The 22,866-nt window shown below is 34.5% G+C and overlaps 1 protein-coding gene across 1 annotated transcript in view; it reads right to left on the bottom strand.

Annotated features, from left to right (window-relative positions):
- The window catches only part of LOC117330910 (filamin-A-like), a 134,307-nt gene that overhangs the window by 94,380 nt on the left and 17,061 nt on the right, over nucleotides 1-22,866 (bottom strand). The window contains 1 exon segment of the mRNA XM_033889466.1: nucleotides 19,637-20,209. Coding sequence (XP_033745357.1) covers nucleotides 19,637-19,976 — 340 coding nt within the window. The 5' untranslated portion in view covers nucleotides 19,977-20,209.

Here is a 22,866-nt window from a genome sequence, read left to right as displayed (position 1 = left end):
TCTCTTACGAGATCACCACCTGGAGAAAAAGCCCAAGTTCAAGGCGTACTTAAGCAAAACATGGTCTGTCTAACACAAAAAGACCTTTCAACAAGTCTATCTTTACAAGTTACATCAAAATTAGACTTAAAGACCTTCTCAAGATAGGCGTCCCACACGAACCGTTCCGACTTTTCATGGGTGCGTAAAGTTTTGTGCATCAGATGAAGATTTAACTTTGAATTGACCCTGCAGACCACACACTGACGTTGCCAAACACGACAAATGATGCGTTTGTACATACCACATCTGCATATAACCCGACATCAAATCGTGCATACTGGATGCATCGTATATGCAGCACCTAACACCAAACGATAAGAGATATGAATGACTCCCTGAACGGTTCGCTTGCAATGAATATAAATTCTGGTTGCATAACCGTGTGTATATTTGTCACTGATACGGCCCTCCTGCTTCACAAATTTAATCCTATCTACAATATGTTGTCAGAAACAGACACTCATGCACAATTTAAACTAAATCATACTTAAAGTTGAACTTGATATATCTATCAAAGATAAAACTCGGATGATTAATTCAATATAGAAGAGTAACTATCAGATTATGTTATCAAACACCTGAAATCTTCATTTGCATTTTCTTACTTTTGGCACAATCTTTGTCCTGCACAAAACCTTCATAAAAAGAAAAGGAATTTTGACAACCAAGTTGTAACAAAAAAAGTATGTATATATCCCAAATTCTTACAAAAATCTGAACGTGATAAATGTGAAACATTATAAATGAGTTAAAACATTTATTTAAAGCAGTAAAAATATTTTATCTTGAAAAAATTAATTTCAAAGAAAACATGCTGTTTTCTTTAAAATGAGATTTAAAGCCAACATTTTGGGGGGGAGGAGTGGGACTTTGAGAATCTGCAGTTGATGTTGTCTAATAAATAGCAGCCACTTGAGTTCCTTGGTCCCTCCCCACTCCAGAACCATATACACTTGAGGATACCAGATTCCACTCCTCTTAGTGGGAGGTATATACATGTAAAACAGCCCACAAACGATCTGTTAAAAGCAGATTTTATGTACACCTGTATATCGGTATCCTATATATATATACGGTTGCACATACATGCAAGAATGCATCCTGGAACCCCCTCCTCCCACTGGAAATGTCCTCCCCATACAAACAACGCCCCCGCAGATCCTAAAGGAATCGCTCAGGTGGGTGGCAAAAAACGATCCTCTGCATATTGTGGCATTAACCATGAATCATACAAATTTAAAACACAGGTGTTGTCTGCACTTTTTCTGTTTACAATGCAATTGTTAATGCTGTTTGCAATTGTGATTCCATGTTGATTTACCACAGAAAAGGTCAGGTGGTTCCAATATTTCAAAAGTCATTGAAGTCGAAGTCAGAAATACCAAATTGAAATATTGAAATAAAATATTTACTTTCTAATTCAACTTTCATTGAAAATACTTAGTTGTTCAAATTAAAGTTCATTAACAGTGGATATAAAATTTACATTTGTTTTGTAGATTTTTTTACTACCACAGCCATTGTAAAGATTTAAATAGGCCAGCTGAAATATCAACATAGACAATGTGTATGAAGAACATTACATTTCGTAAGTTCATAACCACAGAAATTTAGACCCGGAGCAATTCATACAATATTGCTAACATACCAAGAATCTGATCATTTTCTTCTCAAATATTGTTAAACTGTTCTATTATCTATCTATTCAAAACATCCCGGGGACCTTGAATAACACAGAGATTATATACGAGTCCATATAAGGTCCCTCAGGGAAATACCTTATAAATACAGATACGCTTGATACCTGGACGACTGACAGCCATCAACACACTGTCACCTAACAGAAGTGTAGTAAAATACTTTAAATTTTGATACATCATTGGAAAATAGTTGTAAATATCTTCAAATTTGGATGTTATTAATCGAGAAAGTATTTCAAATGAAGAAACAATTAATTTTATGTCAATTTACATGAAGTGAGGTTCTGATTTTTTTTTTAAATGTATCATATATTCTCGTCATGAAAACCTGCTGTATTTCAGTTACCAACATTCCTAATGGAAATAATGATGATAAATTTGAAGATGTTTCATTCATTAAGCAGAATATTACAAAATCTGCTGCTTTCTACCTATAACCATACATGGATTCTTCCATTTCCACAAAGTTACCCTCAGAGTTGATTCCATTACTTTTTACAAGGGTAGATAACTGTTGATGGATACAAAAAAGTTGCAAATGAAATCCATATGACTGAAAAATTGACTGTTACAATAAATTACAAAACTGATTTCCTGAACACATTCTAGTAAATACTGACACATGTTATATCTACTTGTATGATTAATGGGCGGAAAAAACTGAATACTCTGAAAATCTGTTGATGCCTTTTCTATAATGAACAGATGTAATGGAACTAAACAGATACAATTGTAACACTCAATTAATTATACTGTAAGCCATACTAGACAAATTTGACAGCGCATGAAAAATCACAAAAAAAACACCAATGAGAGTAACAGTTGTATGCTGAAATTAACTTAAAGTTGTACTTTGAAATTAACTCAAACAGTTGTACTCTAAAATCAACTCAAACAGTTGTACTCTCAAAATCAACTCAAACAGTTGTACTCTAAAATCAACTCAAACAGTTGTACGCTGAAATTGAAACAAACAGTTGTACTCCGAAATTAACTCAAACAGTTGTACTCTAAAATTGACTCAAACTGTTGTATGCTGAAATTAACACAAACAGTTGTACTCCGAAATTAACTCAAACAGTTGGAAATTGGCCGTAAACAGTTGTATGCTGAAATTAACTCAAACAGCTGTACTCTGATATAAAATCAAACAGCTGTACTCTGATATAAAATCAACAGTTGTACTCTAAAATGTCACAATAGCTGGACTTAACACATGTTGCTGATGTGAAAAGAAATTGCATAAAATGTTTTCAACTAACTATTACCCACTCTAAAAAAAACTATGATGCATCGAAAGAAAATGAAGAACAACATGATCTCGAATGAGAAACGTTTAACAGTACCAGCCATTCTGGAAGAGTAGATATGAGTATTGCATTGATGACCTTCTAACCTTGGATTTACAGACATTTAAAACACTTTTATCTTGTTCATCTAAGAAATATATTTATTTACACAGTCAAGTAATATTTCCCAGAAGTAAAAGTGAAAAATGTTCCTATCTCAGCTGTCTTTCAGACTCCCTAATCATGACTAAAGTATCAAAACAAGAAGTACAGATATGTTTATTTATACTCAAGTTGACCAGGCAGATTTTTGTTGTTATTTCGAGTTACATTTCAGGGCCATTGCCAATTTCTACCCAACTCAGGGTCATGACGTTCAGACAGTTTCGAAACTTGCTTATCTTGTCGATGTGCAAGCCGGCATGTCATAGGATAGAAAAATATACATATAGCTATGGTTTCTCGCATTTTCTACTTTGAACGATTCCAATCTATAAATCTAACGTGTGTTTTAACCTTTCGTGTTACACATCAGAACACTGTAACAGCTAAACATGAATATTTATCTACTATCCGCCAAATTACGATTCCTTTACAATGTTGATTTCATATCTTACTTGTCATCTAACCATTTCCATTTTTGGCAGTTTCTTAGTCAGTGCATCAAAATTCATTCTGTGCAGAAATTGGAACTCATTTCGCTTATCTTAGAACAACAACCAATAAAAAGTGTATACTAATGCTGATGAAGATTAGATGAATTTTCCTTATGTTTGGAAAATGAAATCAACCAGAACATTCAGGTCAGAGAAAGGGGAAAATACACAATCCATAACAGAGCATAACAAATAATAACTCCCCAGTATGTATTAAGAACTACAAATAATGACTGCTCCCCGATTTTGTTGTTGCTGGTGGTCTCACCATGATGAGTGGACACTGCCCCGGGGGGTCAGTCTAATCTGGCCATGGTAGTGGTCAATAAAGCCACACATTCAATGACAGGAAACAGCCTAATACATCTAGTATGTTGACCCTCCACTTACCGTCCAAGGACACTCACACAAATAAAACTGTTGTAAAATCGGATAGTCTATAAAAAAAGTAATAAAAAGGTTTTAATTATAACGCCTTCAGCAATTTTCTGAGTTTTTTGTTTTTTTGTTTTCAATTGCCAGAATTCATGACGGACACAGCAGAGGACAGTTTTCCTCATTTTTAAATTGTGTTTCATCCAGTGATGTGGAAGTTTTTGCTATGATATAACTACTGAGTTCTGATACAAGTCAAATTAGGTCTAAATTTCCACATAACTGACTTCAATGTACACAATTTTTTATGAAGGAAACAGGATATTCAAGCAGAACCAGTTTGACATAAGATAGACCCCCACAGCTATAGCTTCACCCGACAGGAGATCGGTGACCTGTCAAAATCTTCAGATTCAAATATCACCAGGTCCATAACGATTCGCTTTGATTATTCACAACAGTCTTACGTGTCCTGTAAAACTTTTAACTTCAAATATGTTGTTTGTGGAATATTGAATTCAAATAAAATTTTTAGATTTGAATCATCCCTATTTCTCTAAATCTATGTGTGCGTGTGTGTTCATAATTTATTTAACTCACCTCAAAACATACATACAGTATATTTATACCACACGAAATTCTGAATGGAGCTATTCAGCATGTACCTTATCGAACAGGGAGCCGATTTCACCAACTTCACACTGTGTTAGCTACAGATTATATACACTTGTAAAACATTGAATCTACTTGTCTATACGAGGGTAATCAATTATGATAATTTCAGACAACATGCTGTTTTCCCTTCGACCTGAAATAAAACCATTTTATTGACACTTTTATTCGACATGATGTATTGCCTTTTTTATCAAAATAAAAGTTTCCTGTCTGTTAAACAAGATGTCTTTTGAACTGTGAGTCCTCAATTAAAATCCGATAAAAAAAGGATCATTTAGTGAACCATTCAAGCTGGAAAGCTGCCTACCATCGTAAACAGCTATTTTCTGAAAGCTTCTGTTTATCAAAAAAATAGCCTAGATTTCATGAGGTGCATTTTAATTTTTGTTTACATCAAATCATTGTGTAATTTACCTGATTTTTAAGAAACATTTCTTGTTTAAAGTAAGCGGAGAAATCTATAGAACTGGCCAGGTTATCATGAACATATGGGAACCTGTAATGTTTTATTTCATCCATCGATTTCAAAAATTATTTCCTTATAATATAAACATTCATGGAATGAATCTTTTATGCAGATTAAAAACAGGGCAAATTTTGATTTTTCTGACTTTGAAGAAAGATGGATGAGAACAATGACCTTGACCAGTAAACATCCATTGTTTTAGATGTGACAGGTCAAGCCAAGCACCACACTGACCCTGGCACCTTATTTCAATGACCACTGACGTTTACAGTTACCAGTGTGAGGAAATCTCATTGATGTACACTGAAAATACAAGAATATATCTCCGGGGTAAACATCTTTTTATCATGTTTTGTGGTTATTTAATTAATGGACTGTAAGTATATGAATGGTCATCCACTGGTCAGTTGGCAGTGGTCAGTAAACATGGACTGTGACCAATAACAAAACTAGCCCAGAGGACAGGTCAGAATGAATTACTCCCAGTATTTCATTATAAAGCACCTGCTAGACTTTCTAGACAGATAAAATTGAAATATCATCACATCTTCCACCTCATATGTTGTTCAATATGCAACTGAAGGCAAACTATCTGTAGACCGACCAAGATGCCACGCCCATGTCTATTTTAGGGAGCTGTGTGACCGTGTGGACATATCGGATCCTTGGATGAAGGATCGGACAAGTTTCACAGGAGGACTCAACCACTAGCCCCTAATGTCGCCTGCATGCAGCCTACATCAGTGATAATATAATATACGACCAAAAAACCTGTTAACAAATTCAACCAACCAGTCTTTCACCTGAGATGGGATGGAGGATTAAGAAGACTCCTTCTCCTTAGATATATTGGTTTATTTGTATCCAAACTGAACATACACTTGTGCCTGTTTTACATTTTTTAGCTGAGAAGCAAATCAAGTCATATCATGTGATCCTATTCATGGTAATTCGAGGGTGTGGCCGTCTTATGAAAATATCTGTGTTTGATGCCGAAATTTTTACCTGTACAGGATTACAACCGACAGTCAGAACACCCTAACATCATAAATCTATAAACTTTTCAAATCTTTCTTTGCTTGACCTAGCCCAAGATATCTGCTATCTACCAAAATAAATTGAAATCTTTCTCTGGAAGCCACATGAAATCTAAACATCCTAAAAGAGTAGCCACCTAAAATTTCTACCTTCAGTAAATCTGAATGTTAGGATTATTGTGAAATTTCAGGTATACATGTACCTGAATCAATACTGAAACTTTTCATCAAAAATGCTCCTGAAAATTTCTCAGAGACAAAAATTTGTTATTGAATATTTTGATAGATAATCATTATCATACTATACGATATTCTTTTCCTAACTATTTTCAATGATATATATGACAATTTACAAAACGGCCTGCAGAGGTCTCCAATCAAAACAGTGTTACACTTTTGAAGTTTGACTAGAGCGAAAATACCGGTTTATCGACATTACCTTCAAGCCATGTATGTAGATATCATCCACTAATCACTGATCCGAAAACTTGATAAACATAATAAAATCGTAAATTGGTATACCTATGCCGGGAAGCCGAACATCATTCCAGCAGCGTAATGTTTTCCCAAAAACTGCTGCTTTGCAGTTTCATTCATAGCTTATACTGGCTTTGTTAGCTCAAGCAATAAAATTCATAAATAATTCAAAAGCTTTGTGTATGTGAAAAGATATGTTTAATATCAAGTGTCAATGATTATATTTCACTGAAACAGACATCGAAAGTAACAACGCAAGAGTGACGTTTCCACTTTTTTTTCCTATGATTACACAGGTACCTGAGTAAATCCTTTAGTTAAACCATAAAAATGTTTCTGGTAACAGGATATAGTTACTATATAAGAAAAATATTATCAGGTAGTATGAAAGTCCAATGCTTTCAAGGACAGCCAGCTGAACTCCTTCAAGATTTCGAGCTCAGCATAAAACCACCTAACAAGCAGATAGCGTTACGAAACACCTTCCAACTTTATAAAGTTAATTACAGTCCAGGACATCAAAGAGTCTTTGAAAAAAATGTACCGTCCCAAAACCAAACATACAGTATTGCCAGCAAGGCTTTTCTGTTGAACAGCTCATAGCACAGTAGTTATCATTTGGTCATAAAATTAAGATGATTTGAGAAAAAAAAACCTTTACAAATTTATCCTGGCTAAATTCCAGGGTCAGAGGGTATTTGAGGTGAAGGTTGTTTAGTCAGGTAGGCTTACACACTGTCTGTGTTTATTTTAAGTTCCACCTCTTGGATAATGTTTATTGACTCAAGCTTAAGGTATAAAGCCGGATATCAACTTTAAACTGGTATCAACCGTCTCAAAACCCAAACGTCAGCAAATGGAATGAATGCGTTATCTTGTGAATGCGTTATAATGAAGATGTATTTGAAATGTTGGAGACTCAACCACACCTTCATAATGATATACACAGATTATCTTATTATGAGGTCAACGTTAGATTATCATAACCCACTGTCTGAATACAAGGTTAATAAATATAAGGTGTCTAATCCAAAGTCATGAACACATCTATCCATCTTACATCTGTTTGACACAAGTAGAGTAAAAAACATTGCTTAATGTTAAAAAGCCATATCAATGTACCGTATATATCATATACATATATGATATATAAACAATACCTTGGATTAATTGTTACAAATGTACCCCCAGGGAATGCTGAATGCTGATCATGATCAATACTTATCTTCCATCAATGACAAGAAATTCTATATTCATTTACATATATACATATATACACAAGCTGTAAAATGTAACATTTGAAGTCTGCTCAATTCCCTCCTCTCCATAACATCTTATGTCTAAACAGGGATTTTTCTGAGAGCTTTTTTGGGCCGTTAACGGGCCCCCTTCCCAATTCACCAATTTTCTTCCCAAAATGAGACAAAAAGGCCCCTTCCCAAACCAGTGAGAAAAAGCCCTGCTAAAGTCAAACATCAAATGTATGTATTATCACATTGTTAACAAGAAAATGTCACTAAGACATATAAGCACCCGCTGCCCCGTGATACCCCAAAACACAACATTTCCAGATCTAGAGTACCCGATCTTCAAACATTTTGAAAAAGTTTCTATGCAACTCAGAAAATTTTCTTATCTTGTCGATGTGCAAGCTGGCATGTCATAGGATAGAAATATATACATATAGCTCTGGTCTCTCACATCCATTTTGTACGATTTCAATCTATGAAAACAGAGGTACGATATACTTGTGTGGAATCGCACCCACATTCCCAGCATTAACAGACTGTGTATATCGTGTAAAAAGGTGTGTCGATGATAATCAAGGCTCCAGAATCAGAGGAAGAAGATAAATTTGAAGATAATTTCGTAAGAAACACGGAAAACGTATTGACTTTGGTGTGGCAATACCACATGTAGCCATCAGAAGATCAAACACCAATAGGGTGGAGCAAGGGAGCAAAAGTTGCCCCAGCCAGGAGATCAGATCATCCCACCATGGGAGAACGTTAATTAGCTGTAGTTAGGGTGCGAATCAAGTAAGGACTGCTCAATGGTAAAAACAGAAAACCAGCTAAGAAGTCTCGTTACTCATGGTATCACCAAAATCGCTCAGTGGGATAACAACAGAGGAAATATATGGATGAGTATCAAATAGATTTTTGCCGAATTATTAATGAGAACAGGTTTCTGATGCAACTGAAGTTTGACCTTTTTAATAGGAAAGCCACAGGTTTTACCCGTTATATAGAGAGTAGGTAACAGCAGTTAAGACTGCAATCTGTCATATCCGATTTTTGTACCGATATCTAAAATAATAAAAACTGAACGTGACTGATAAAGACAGTGACTGAAATATATCCACGGCCTCCACTAGTAATGTCTGCCATTGTAAACATGGCCACCAGATGGCTCTTTATACAATAGCCATGACAGATTGATAAATAAAGAATTTTGACCTAGATTAAATCCTTAACTCATCTGCTTCTTCCTCCTCCTCCTCCTCCTCCTCCTCCTCCAATTCTTATCCAAAGATATCCCTTCCTTCTAAACACATATTTACAAACATATAGAAATATGCTTAAACTCTCAAACATGTATATATCATTCCATCCCCAATACCTTCCAATAATTGACTCTTCCATTATATTTATGCGAGTTTCATGGTATATGCCATTGTGTGGCTGATCATGAGGGGTCTAAGACTGAAGGTGTCAGATTGACATGGTTTGTCTGCTGCACAGATTTCATAAAGGTCAAAGGTCATACAAAAGCCATGGTGAAACCCTTTGACCTCTGAAATGGTAAATCTTTCAATGCCAGTAACAGGATCTAGAACTCAACAAAAAGATGAGCACAAAACTTCCATAAACCAGCCAATCAGATTTCACCACTGCATGTCACTATGACAACCAAATGTAAAATACAACATGCCCTTGCTACACATTCCGAAGTGTAAAACAGTTGCCTGGTAAATTTACCAATTATCTAATTATGCTCCAGACATTTCAATGCTTAAAGAAGAGTACAGAAATGTCACTTCTGAAAATACAGCAAAATCTCTATAAAATCTCTCAATTTTCAAGGAACAAATTATTGCTTATATTTACGTTTTCATAGAAACAATTCAAGGTATAAATGCAATAGTTCTTTATAGCTAAAGTACATATCACCTTAATCCGGAATTCAAAAACCTGAAACCAAACCAAAAAAAAGTATAATTACTGGGTAAATTACTTTAAACATAATGAAAATTTGTTTTTGTTTCAATGAAAATATTTGTCTTTGGAATTTTGTGTCCTAGGATGAAACAACAATGAAAATGTTTGTGAATTCTTAGTTTAGGTTTTTGCTGACTAAACATGTCTACGCCAGCTACCTCAGTGTTACTCCACATGACATCGTAAACTGTCATCTAAAAATCGACTGATATTGATATGTTTTTCCGCATTAATGTCACTTTTTGTGAGTCTGTAATCAATTTACGGAGCGTGGCTACAAACGATACACAACAGTCCACCATGGCCCTGCCGAGATAATGAATCTAACCAAATATAGCCATGATGGGCCCGCCATTTATCACCGGCCCTGTCCATGGTTGTCAATGCACACAAAAGAAATTTTATCTGTACAGGAGATGAAAAATACCTTGTTTATCAATTAGGTAGTTACTCACAGGAAAAACATTTCCCAACATGATATAAAAACAGTTTTTATCCCATAATTTCTTAATCAGGACTTGCAAGGACCTTTCGTCCAGGTATCCATTTCAGTCTAGCATATTAGCTTCTTTGAAGTTAGAGAATTGATATAAAAGTTTTATGTCATATAAAATATTTCTGTGCAATGCTCTATGATTTTACCTAAAATGTTTTAATTCTGTGTTAGAAGAATAATTTGTTGTTGAAATCTTCTTTAGATCAGAAAACAAAATTTGCACCCTTCTTTCACATGATCAAGTCGGGACACTGATGGGTGAATCAGATTTTGGGGTCAAAACAAATTGCTTTTTATCTTGAATATAACATACCCTCCAAATTTAACTAGTGAATCATTTTTGAGGTCAAACTATTATTATCTAGCCTTACACAGACTCTCCAAACCTAAACAGCTTCTTCACACTTCAGACATGTGGTTATTTGGATAACTTAGTCAAGAGTTCCAGTTCCTACAGGATGCTGGGTAGTAACAGATACCTGCCAGGTGTTACAGGACAGGTGAGTAACGATGTGTCGGTCAGGTAGATCATAGGTATAAGGCAAGATACAGCCAGGTATACAATAGGACCCATTATCTGAGGGACAGGTGTCAAAGTGACCTTGGCCGGAGACATTAATATAAATATACAGCACAAAACATTAAGCTATATATGTGTCGAAAAAAACATTTAATAAATTCTCAAAGACATCGAAGGTCTTTATGTTTTCAAAACTGCATTCATATTCCAAGCAACATTATAATAATTTTTTAGACAAGAAAAACTGATTTGGAAAAATATCTTAGTTTTTTATGAACATTTTAGAAAATGTTTTTAATTATCCCAACAGATTTCTTTATATCCATTTTTATCTTAATATACTACTTAAATGTCAAAACACAAAACACCAGTTCCCAAACGAAATGTTCCTAGTTTATTAAAACACCACCTTATGATATTCAAAACACGAATACAACCCCAAAATAACACCACAGGACTTCAAACTGTAATATTCATGACAAAAGTGCTTTTCCTTGTTGAAAACCTGCAACAAGCAACAAATTCACTAAAGCGGAAACAAAGTTTTCCAGACGAAGGATTCCATATAATACCCAGTCTCTCCTATAATCTACCTATACCAAGCTAATACCTGTATGTATAATTACAGTGAACTTTACACAACAAAAACCACTAGAAATCATTATGACAATTTTCACCAAGACATCGTTAGGACAATTTTCACGTTCTGAGTGTAACCTGCTCGTGCTAATAGTGTCTGTCCATTGTGGCTTATCGCTGGATCACAACCGTGTGGTATTGAGAGGTAAAAACCGTTTAATTTCTCTTAGTTATAATATGGGGTTGGGTTACACTGTTACCAGCCATATGGATTTAAAAGTTTACCTGTGTGGACCAAGATACAAGTAGATTTCACATTGAACAGTTCATCTCGGGTGTAAAAATAAACTTGGCATCGTCTGACAAACAGGTAAATCAACACACCCTCTTGCAGCCAGAATGAGAATTGACTCTCCTTTTCCTTACTGTGAAGAAACTGAGCTAAATATTTAAACACCATAGCTAGGGGTTTACCAAAATGATGTATGGCGTGAATGTAATTGAATCTTCTTGAAAGGAAGACCATCAATCATCCCATGGCACTGCCCACACAATGACCTTGACCTCAGTCATGATCAGGTGACCTTGACTTGATATCGACAATCAAAATCCTGATAAAAGTTAAACATTCTAAGGCTGTCATCCCTTCATTCTTTCTTTAGACTTGACATGCCATTGATTTAGATTCATTCATTTTAAATTATAGGGGTAAACAGAGCTTAAGACCTGAATAAAACTTTTGTCTGCAAGGGAGATAACCTATCTAGACAAAAATGAATTTCTTTATAGATAAGAAGATATTTCAAATTACAATTTGTAATTAGAATTAACAGAATTTTAAAATTACTAAACAATTATAAAAACAGTTTTCTTTAAAAAAAAAAAAAAAAAAAAGATAAATTTGTATCTAATTTTTCCTAATCAAAAGCACCGGCAGCATATACATGTGATTTTTAACATAATGTTAACAAAGAAATTAACATTAAAACACTACTGCACATGATGCCACTTGCAGAAAAAAAAAGTGTGTGACTGGAAACATCAACAGAAATTGACAAAGAATCTAGGAAATATCACTTTAATTATAAAACCTGCATAGATATTAATCTTCCACCGACTAGTTCTCTCACTTCCCTAACTCAGGTAGGTCAAACATTCCCAGAATATAGAGCATTTCAAATAACAAAAGTTAATTATAATACCTAAGTGGTCACTCAGAAACTTTGATATAAGTATGAGCCCCTTCATTTAACTAATAATAGCAAAATGATTTCACGGAACATTAATAGATTGATGACCAGTCCTTATACTCAATTTTCTGTATGAAGCCATTTACTTTTATCTGTTTATTACAACCATTAAGTGACTGTCAGGTACTTAATATGGTAGTTCAACCTACAGTATTGCCAATATACCTGGGCAGGTAAACAAATTACAGGTAGTTCATCTCACCTGAAGCTATTCAGGTGGGTGGTATAATAACCACTGATATTATCAAATCACAATTTGAATTTGTAAATTTTCACAGATAATTACAATATTTACAAGAAACCATTGTTTGGACATTTTACAAAATTCATATTATTCTAAAACTTGAATCTATGTTTATTGAAATCTAATAGTAAGTTGAGTAATAAAGATAATTGAATTATATCTAAACTGGGTCAAAAGTTCTGGCCATCAGGATATGGAAGCAAATGTTAGTACTATGCAGATCTCCATCATAGTGTAATTCATTGCAATTCCAGTCGGAGGGAAAGTGAAATAAATATCCATACCTTTCTTAAATCACAAAATCTGACTAAAACAAGTCTATTTTACACTGAGTGTACAACAAGATGTATGACTTTATCTATTAAGGATTTAAAGCTTATCAGACCACTAGTGTCAGTCCTGCTAATCTGTCAACTTATCCAGATTGTTCTGTATCAGTTATATAATCATCTAAAGATATAGAGTGGTCAGTCCTCACAGTGGACAGTGACCATTTCTACCTGTGTATCACTCTAATTAACTGTCAAGGTATGCATGTCCAGCAGTGTCCACTTACTGACCAATTCCTACAGGTAGACTGGTCAGTCCACACCATGGACAGCAGAGACAGACCATTCTGTATACTCTCTAATTAACTGTCCAGGTAAAAATGTCATGCTGTGTACCTGTTGTCCATTGACTGACCATCACAGGTACAGCCTGCTGGGCAGTCAGCCACAATAACATTATACCTATCTCCTAGCCAGGTGTCATGCTGACATTATCTGACCAATGCCTGCTAACAAGATCCGGCCTCTGCAGCATAGTCAACTTCCACATAATCGATCATTTTTATATCTATGTTATATCTACCTAAATATACATTTACAAATTCACCGCTTTGTTACCATCATTTTAACTGTCATCACACCTACTGAGTACATAAAAAATGTTTCAATTTTTGTGCAAAAAATGGATGTCTATATTGGAAATATACACTGTATACAAACTGACCAGAGACTGCTGTTTAGTAACTGTCCACTGCAGAAGGGAGTTAGGACCCACACCAGGTGAAGAAGTGATAGATGAGGCAATAATCTACTGGATAGGTGTAAATAAGTGGACACAGAAGTATCATATACTTATATACCAGGGAAAATATTTTTACAGGTGCAAGATTTTTTTGATGTTTTCTACAAAAGTACTGATAAGCAGTATCTTCTAACTTATTTATTAATCTTTATAATCTGAAATAAAACTTGCACAGTTACATGTTCTCAAAACATGAGTGGAGGATGGGGAGGGGGGCATTGGAATGATATGCAGTGACTATTTTAGAAAGTTTTTTCATGCCAATAAAGATTGAAATTCAATATAAATCAGGCTATTTTGAATTGGTAATAAGGATCACTTTTAGCACAAAATATGAAAGAGCGGACGACAGAAATTTACCTCGTAAAGCACCATATCTCTTACTGGCAGAAACAAAAATCCTCTGGCATTTTGACTGGTACAATTTGTACAGGTGCAGAAAGGGTTAACATCATGTGTTATGAACCTTGTAATGAACAATTATAGACCTCTAAAAGACGAGATCTGTACACAAACCTTTGATGTGTCGACTATAAAAATGAAGCTTTGGTAGAAACCCTTCACCTGCTTCTCCGAACAGCTGTAACGAATGTCTACCAGTATATAAACAAAGTTTAACTGGAAACAAATTTCTCAAGTGCGCACCACATACATTTTACTTAGACTCTATTCCTTTCCAAAAAAAAATAGTAAATGCACGTTCTATGAGAAAAGATTAACTTCAAATGACATGTAATCAGGTTTTTCTCTGATAGAAAAAAATTTCCAGCAATAAATTTTGCTAATTTATTAATTTTCTGTGTGCAAAGAACAGTGTCAAGCAAATATAATCATCGAAGAAACAAGAAAATACGGGTAACACCAGTATGTATATGCACCAAGCCGATTAAATTAATTATTCAGAGTGTGAGTAAATTAGTAGCTAATAAATACCATGGCCGAGCACCTAATGCGGAGACCGAGATATTGATCTTTTATAGACAGAACTGATACATTGGTTCCTACCGGTCCAATATCGAAATAACAAGCCCAGCTGGTCTTAAGTGTACCTGAATCAGCAATCGACACGATCATCATTAATTAATAAAATTGGTATATGAATGACAGGGAGTATATATAATTGTAACAGACTGACCCATACCAATCAGTTGGTAACATTGGCTATAATGATATTCTACCGGAGTTGATAAAATTATTCATTCTCTCTACAAATGAAATTCCATCCTCACATAAAGTTTGAACTTTAACCTCTGTTAAAATGTGTTGACAGACAGAACATGCCTACACACAAGGTGTAAATTTTTCAGGTGTGTCATTTCATTCATTTGTGAATTTTAAAATCACAAGTTTGAATAAATTACTCTATTTCTACTCTCAATGAATAATGATGTTGTTGTGTGATTATAAATGAGTCTATCTCGTATAAATTTTAACAATTTTTCTTGAATTTTTTAAAACACTTTCTTACATAACAAGTTGATGTCATAACCTGTATATGTATGGTCATGTTTTAGAGAGCGGAGTACAACGAAATGACAAAGATTTTGATACAAGTGTACAAAAACGTTCCGTAAGGGTATTTTATTTCAACCATGTTACAATTCTTCACTTCATTCAAATCAAAGCTAACCCTAGCCCATACTCTTATGTTTCATATAGGTTTACAGCAATTTCATGCCTGTAATGATCAACGCTATATGCATGTTGTTGCTTAATGAATAAAAACACGAACGCCCCAGTAAATGTCAAGAGAAACCTTTTTCAACCACACATTAAAGAATTATATTGATTCAAATTCATTTCTGAGAATATCAAAATCAAATCAAGAAAACAAAATGTTTAGAAATTAAAAATGATTTCTCTTAGATCAGAAAATTAGAACTGTCTGCCTCTAGATGTGATTGAATGTAACAAATTTTACTACAATTTGTCAACTGAATATAAAGAGAAAGCTTTCTTGTACAATACTTATACTCTTCCATTGTTGTACTTAGACGCAATATATCATCTATAGCTATTACTGGTCTTAACTATGTGTGAAATGCCCGAGTTTCAAGTTGCATGACTCAAGTATAAACCGACAGCAGAGAGCAAGGAAATGACAAATTTAAAGTCAAGTAGCTTACATAGTTCACATTTCAAACTTCAAACAATGGCCGAGTGTTTACGTAAATAAGATTGAAAACATGGATATGGGCTTTGATAAAAATTGAAACAACAAACGCTGTCTTTTGTTATACAAAGAACCTGAAAAGTTATCAAGACCTTACAAGCCACTTTTAAAATGAGCTGAATTTGGTTGAAACATGTTTAAAATACAATCTGAATGTGTAATTGATCCCTGGTAGAAATATAAAGGTTTTTAACTTGTTTCCAATCAAGGAAGCATTGTTCTTTTTTTTTCTCTGTTTTTCAAAAGTCAAATGAAGTGAATATTGGGGATTGGAACTGACATGTAGGAGTACGTCTGTATCGAGGGTGCAAAGCATAAGGTAGTCGATAAACAAAGAACAACTGTCAATTTATGACTTAAAAGACTGTAATATTGCCATAGCTTACCTTATTCAGAATTTAAAACATGACAGAAAACATAAACGGCCAGAGAGTATAAAAAGAAACAACAAATTTTACCTGCAACAACAAGCACATTGTTTGAGGATTAAGATACTTCTTACAGCAATATTAATATATTATGTATGGATAATCCAACAATTGGATTTAGAAATGAAAATTGTAGACGTAAACTAAAAACTTGTACATCACAAAATAACACAGGTGTTTTATTAGGAAATTTTTTTCAGTATCATGAAACAAACAGGGTATCGTTCATGTATAAAGGTGAATTACGGTACAGCTACTGTCTCTATATGTAACAGAGGTGTCATATAGATGTGAGACTGTATACATACCCAACACACAGACACCCACAGGGTCATTTATATACCTGGACATACATAAAACTGGACAGGGGTCAAATTAAAAGGTCATTGGGAGTGGTCAAATGTAAACAACAATACACAAATTGGTCATTCTCTACAATAAAGCAACCAGATTCCAGACAGATTTTTCAAGATATTGTCCAACGTCTTTGTCAAATATCCCCAGTAAATTCTCATAGGGTATTTACTGAATGATAACGACTGTTTTATTGAATTTAAAGTACAGCCTACAGGTATGAAATGTGTTACAGGTAGCACACAGAAACATTTCCTGTCTTGGATTACAACACTTCATTCATGGTATGGAACATAAATATTCAGGTGAAAAATACAGGTAAAAATTAACCTGTTTTAATTATACGAAAGTGATCTAGATTAAGATCAATTGTTAATTTGACACCTTGTATAGAAACACATGATCATCCAGATATATGGAAAGAAGAAATATATTTGATCAATTTAGAATTTTATGTAATGGAACCAGGATTTTTTATTCTTCTTATTTTAAGTTTTTGGGAAATGTTTGTTTTGAATTAGAGTTAAAGTAATGAAATTTACATAAGACCCATATAATGTATACATTATAAAATACAAGCGCGGACAGACAGGTAAACCTCGTAAATCACCTTCAGAATGATGACAAGAATGATACATATCTAATGCTGGCGTACAGGTTAAATCACCATCCCTTACAAGCTCTAGACTTGTGACGTGTCATCTTAAATATTTAATTAGGATTCTCGTATCAGTTTGTAAATTGTTAAAATGACAAACAAAGACATACCAGTTACCCTGCAGCAAGCCCACTAGTGCAATAGCATGTAGGACTGGGCTTACAACAGGACGATCAAATATCTACTGAACTCTTACAGACAGGGGTTGGTTTATTGGGGGGTAAATCGGGGGCACATGAAATAGATTTTGATCAAAATAACCTGACAGCAGTTAAAATATTGCCATGAAGGTACGCATTCGAAAAAAAAATCTTCTTTTTTATCATTTTTTTATCATTAATTTAATATATGCAACGACAAATTACGATGATGTATCCAAAAATGAGGTGTGCATTGAAAATGGATATACATAAACATTTCTCTTTTCCCCCTTGACTCCACATCCATTCATGTAAATGTACAACATCCGTAAAAAATTTATCAAATTAAATGTCAGATTTAGCCATTTGTTGTTTCATTTTCAACTTTGACATTCTACTTGTGTTAAATGAAATATACATAACACTGCATGTACCTCTGTCTCATGATGTATGTATGTGAACATACAAATTAAGTTTTGTTTATAGGCAGAGTTGGAACATAGCCAACAATTTAATGACAGCCTAAAATGACCGAAACATAACATAACCTAATGTGTTTTCTCATTCCTACAAATGAACACTTAAACATTTTTTTTATCCTGTCCTACTTCTGCAGGGTTCAGCAGACAAGCTACCGATTTGTCAAAACACGGGGGTTGATTGAGCTCAATATGAATTCTACTATTACCAAGCAACATCATGCAATATTCAATTGCTTTAAACCATTTTGTGTGGACAAAGTGTCAGCAAATCACAAATCCACCCCCTCATTTCTGCAACCTCAAGATAAAATTTAACCCAACAATTGGGGGACACACCCATTTCAAATCTGACCTAAATTTTCACTAGGCAAGATATACAGGTAATCTGCTGCAAGTCTGATAGATGCATTATTGAGAATTATATACATGTGAATGTTTTGATAAATCAAAATAAACATATAGGTCACATTGAAATTAATGAATTTGTTAATTGTTTTATTAGAATGAATTATAATTTCTAGAATTTGTAATAATAACAAAAGGTCTAATTGGCTGTTCTTTTAAACAGATGTTATAACATAGTCTGGCAAATGAAGGGAATAAAAAAAAATATTCCAGCAACTTTATGACAAAAAACGAAAGTGACAGAACTGCATGGTGCCCCCATCCCAGTTTGACAGGGCATGTTGACAGTTGAAGATAACATCCATACCAGGAGCAAATCACTTAGTATATAGCAGCCCCCATCCACTACGGCCACTAATGAAAAATACACATTCGTTGATTGTTCTGGATAAATACAACACACATGTGTTCTTAGGGTGACCTCACGATCAGGCTAAAATGGACATAACCGATATCCAGCATTAGTCTTGTCATTATTAAAAAGTCTATAAATATATTCTGTCAAGTCAACAATTTGGGTTTAGTATGTGAGAAGTATTTATATGCAAATGAGGTTCAATCGATTACAAATGTAATACACTCTACAGAATATGGGGGAAGCCATGTTTGTTTATGTTTAGTCACACGTGCGTGCAACAGGTAAGATATAGGAACAGCGAACGGTTCCATTATACAAACTATAAATAGAAACGTATTAAAACGGGTTTTTCACTAAATTCGAATCAAAGTGTGGAAGGTTTAGGCCCCTGCTGGACCCAGATAGGCCTTCACACCTGAACCAGGTGAAATATGCCGAGGTATTTCACTAAACCGACATGACCTCGTCACGCCCGAATACCACCGACGTGTGTGTATTGATACTGTCTAAAATAGTGTTGAAAGAAATTAAAATACTTACCAATATTAACAATACGGATGCCTTCATCCTCCTCCAGGAACTTCAAAACCATAGTAACATTTTCGAGTTTCTGGGTTCTGAAGTTGGGCCTCTTGTTGATTTTTTTAAAGCTCTTGCCTGAAAGCACTTCAATTAATGCAATAAGACGTAATCCATCGGATAAATCATGTTCAAGATCATTTAAGAGCTTGTTGACGGTTTTCAGGTGTTCGTTTGCCCACCTGGAGAAGGTATTCTTCTGTATTATTTTCCATTGAGCGTCGTCCGCTAGGTCCCTCTCGGTCGCCGGCATCTCCTCGTCCTCGTCCTCGTCATAGAACTGTGCCTCGCTTTCATCCATGGTTGGTTTATATATACCGCCGTTGACAAAAATGGGTCTCACGCTTGAGTGAGTACGGTGATTCACCTATGGAGAGAGCCCCTTCCGAATTTAAGTAGTTTGTTCCCACAGGGAGTGTCCGAGGAGAGAAAATATCAAATTTCTAGTTTGTTTATTGTTTTCTTGTGTTTATAAAACTTTTATTTTTCTAAGTGGATCGCTCTCAAGTCCCTGTAAGATTTGTTTCCGCTCGTCTGAAAAGATACAATACATGCTTTATATTACTAATTGTATAACATGTATATGATATTTGTTCAATATGAACATTACGATACATTTTCGGATGTTATTAATAATGGAATGTTAATAGTTTTTTACCTTATAAAGAGTTAACACTTTATGAATCAGATCAGATTTCCACAATTTTAACAGCCACCCTAAAAACTGCACAAATATTATAAATAAGTGATTAACTTTTGTTATTCATTAAAATATATTGTTAAAATCCAACGTTTTGGGTCGGGACATTTTATAAATGTTACTATAAACTGAACATAGAAATACATTTTGGATTAAAAACAATGTGTTGATCTGAACATTAAGATACTTTGTTTTACTTCTTATGAAAAGGATATTGTAATACAGCCGATGCATCGACTTTAAAATGTTTGGACAAACAAAGGGGCATAAAACACAATGACAGAACAAAAACAGTATAATATTGTAGTTTAGTAGATGATAGACGTTTTATGAGATATAGCCCTTATAACTAACGCTTACGATGACAAATACAAACATAACTTTGTTGATGAGGGAACCGGGGTCAATTCGTCATCTCTATAACGCATTATAAACAGGTGATGTTAATAACCGGCACCAATTAATCAAAGTTATTTTTTTAAATACGGTACCTTGCCTCATATTTCGTAAAACGGCATCGAGATATTGAAATATTGGAATATCACAAACTTGTATGATCGAAGGGTGGATATTATTTGACAATATTTGTTATACATATCTCAAACTGACTATGCTTGGGGGAAGAACCCCACTGCATGTCGTAGGAGGCGACTAATGTGGGAGCACCTTGCAGAATCAACAACTTTCTAATTTCTACTGTACCTCCTCTCTCTTTTTATTTATTTTACCCTTCCTCTTTTTTTCACTATTATTGAAATTTCACAAATTCGATAAAATTGTTCATCATTATTGAAAACATCTTAATCTTTGAATTCCTGAAATTTGAATGTTAAAATTCTAAGCTCTTGAAATTAACTCCCAAGATTTTGGAGCATGATAACCAGTATATTCTCAAAGAAAAGAAAGACACCAAGCATCTTGATTTCCTGGTGCTGAATTAATCCACAGTCATTCCTACTTAACTGGAGAAGAATGTTATCGTAACTAATTACACCCACTCGTGATAAATATGTGAGTTTAACGACCCTGGTTCTGACGATATGAAGAGGATGAGCCACAAGAAATGTCTCGCACCAAAGAACAAAGACGTATTTCGAAGTTATGAAGAAAACTGAACCTCAAGAATGATCTCTTAGCATCTTGACTGGCAACGAACCCATCCTTCGAGCTTAGAAAATGCGTGTGTGCATGCTAAATATGATCAAGATGTCGAATTCATGAATCGTTAGTTCCAAGAAATGGAGTGAATTCATATTGTCTGTAGAAATCTGTCATTTCTTTTTAGAATGTTCCAACTGCTTTAGCATTCATTGAAGATTTACAAATATACACGTATATAGGTACATTCAATGATTATGTCGTCATCGAGGTTCATATAATCTATATTAATGTCAAATTGATTGCTATGTAATGGGCTCAATTCTCAGTTTGTATTTTCCGAGACATTCGTGTTTCAATAAGGCGGATGCATTCAGAATTTCCATTTTAAAAAGTTAGTCGCTTTTCAACGAATTTCAGTCAGAGATATCTACAATTCCATTTTCGCTGTTCAGGGACTAACCTTACCAACGTCACTTTCAAGAGACCTAAAATTTGTCTTATAATTCGCGCCGCTAATTGATAATTAGTACATAATTATTTGCACCCATGCAGTGGAATGTTTACATGACCAGCTGAGAAATTGACATGCTGTTTGGATTCTAACCATCTGGATTACTTGTGGGTGTTGACATTGGAACGGTCAATTCCAGACTTATGGTGATTTACCGCTAATTAACACCATAACGGTAAATCCCGAGGGTGTGGCTTAATCCACGTGAGCTCCGCCCCCTACTGTGTCACGTGTGCTCCAAAGAGGAGATACCACGGGGTTTCGTTCTCCTGGAGCTTGTGACGTCATTCTAATCGGTAAAATCTCGGAAAATTATTAGATTTGGTAATAAGAGAAAACTGACTCAGGAGATAAATCTGTTAAATTCTTAATCTGATTCAGCTAGACGGATTTCATAACATAATCTCCAGATGAAATTGATGAAGAGTCATGATTATATCGAAAATCCACCACCAAATCAAGATGTTTGGTAGCATATGTCTCTGGTAGGACAGACATGTATTCAAAGAGATAAAGCACTGCGCTGAATTAAGAGATATTTCTAATGCTTAAATCTTAAATCTAAAAATTCTTATTGTATAATGCGTTTTTCTATAAAATATATATATATATGTTAAATATGGCCAATGCATCCTCCGACACATTTTACGTAATCATAAGTCCGTGGTTTTCAATCCCTGATATCAGAGAAATATTGAAGATGTTATTTTATCGAATTAGCTCTTTTTTACAAAGTGCAAATATGCGCTTGGTAACCGTTGACGACATCTTTCTTCATCGGTGTCAACGAGAGAAGGGAGGTAACTCTAGTGACAGAATGACAGTATTGTCTTCAACGTTACACGATTTATAGAACTTAGTTCTTCATTTCCCCCTATC

The sequence above is a fragment of the Pecten maximus genome, chromosome 7 (genome assembly GCF_902652985.1).
Source record: "Pecten maximus chromosome 7, xPecMax1.1, whole genome shotgun sequence".
Taxonomy (NCBI): domain Eukaryota; kingdom Metazoa; phylum Mollusca; class Bivalvia; order Pectinida; family Pectinidae; genus Pecten; species Pecten maximus.
The sequence above is the reverse complement of the archived record's forward strand: the minus strand, read 5'-3'. Positions and strand labels throughout refer to the sequence as shown.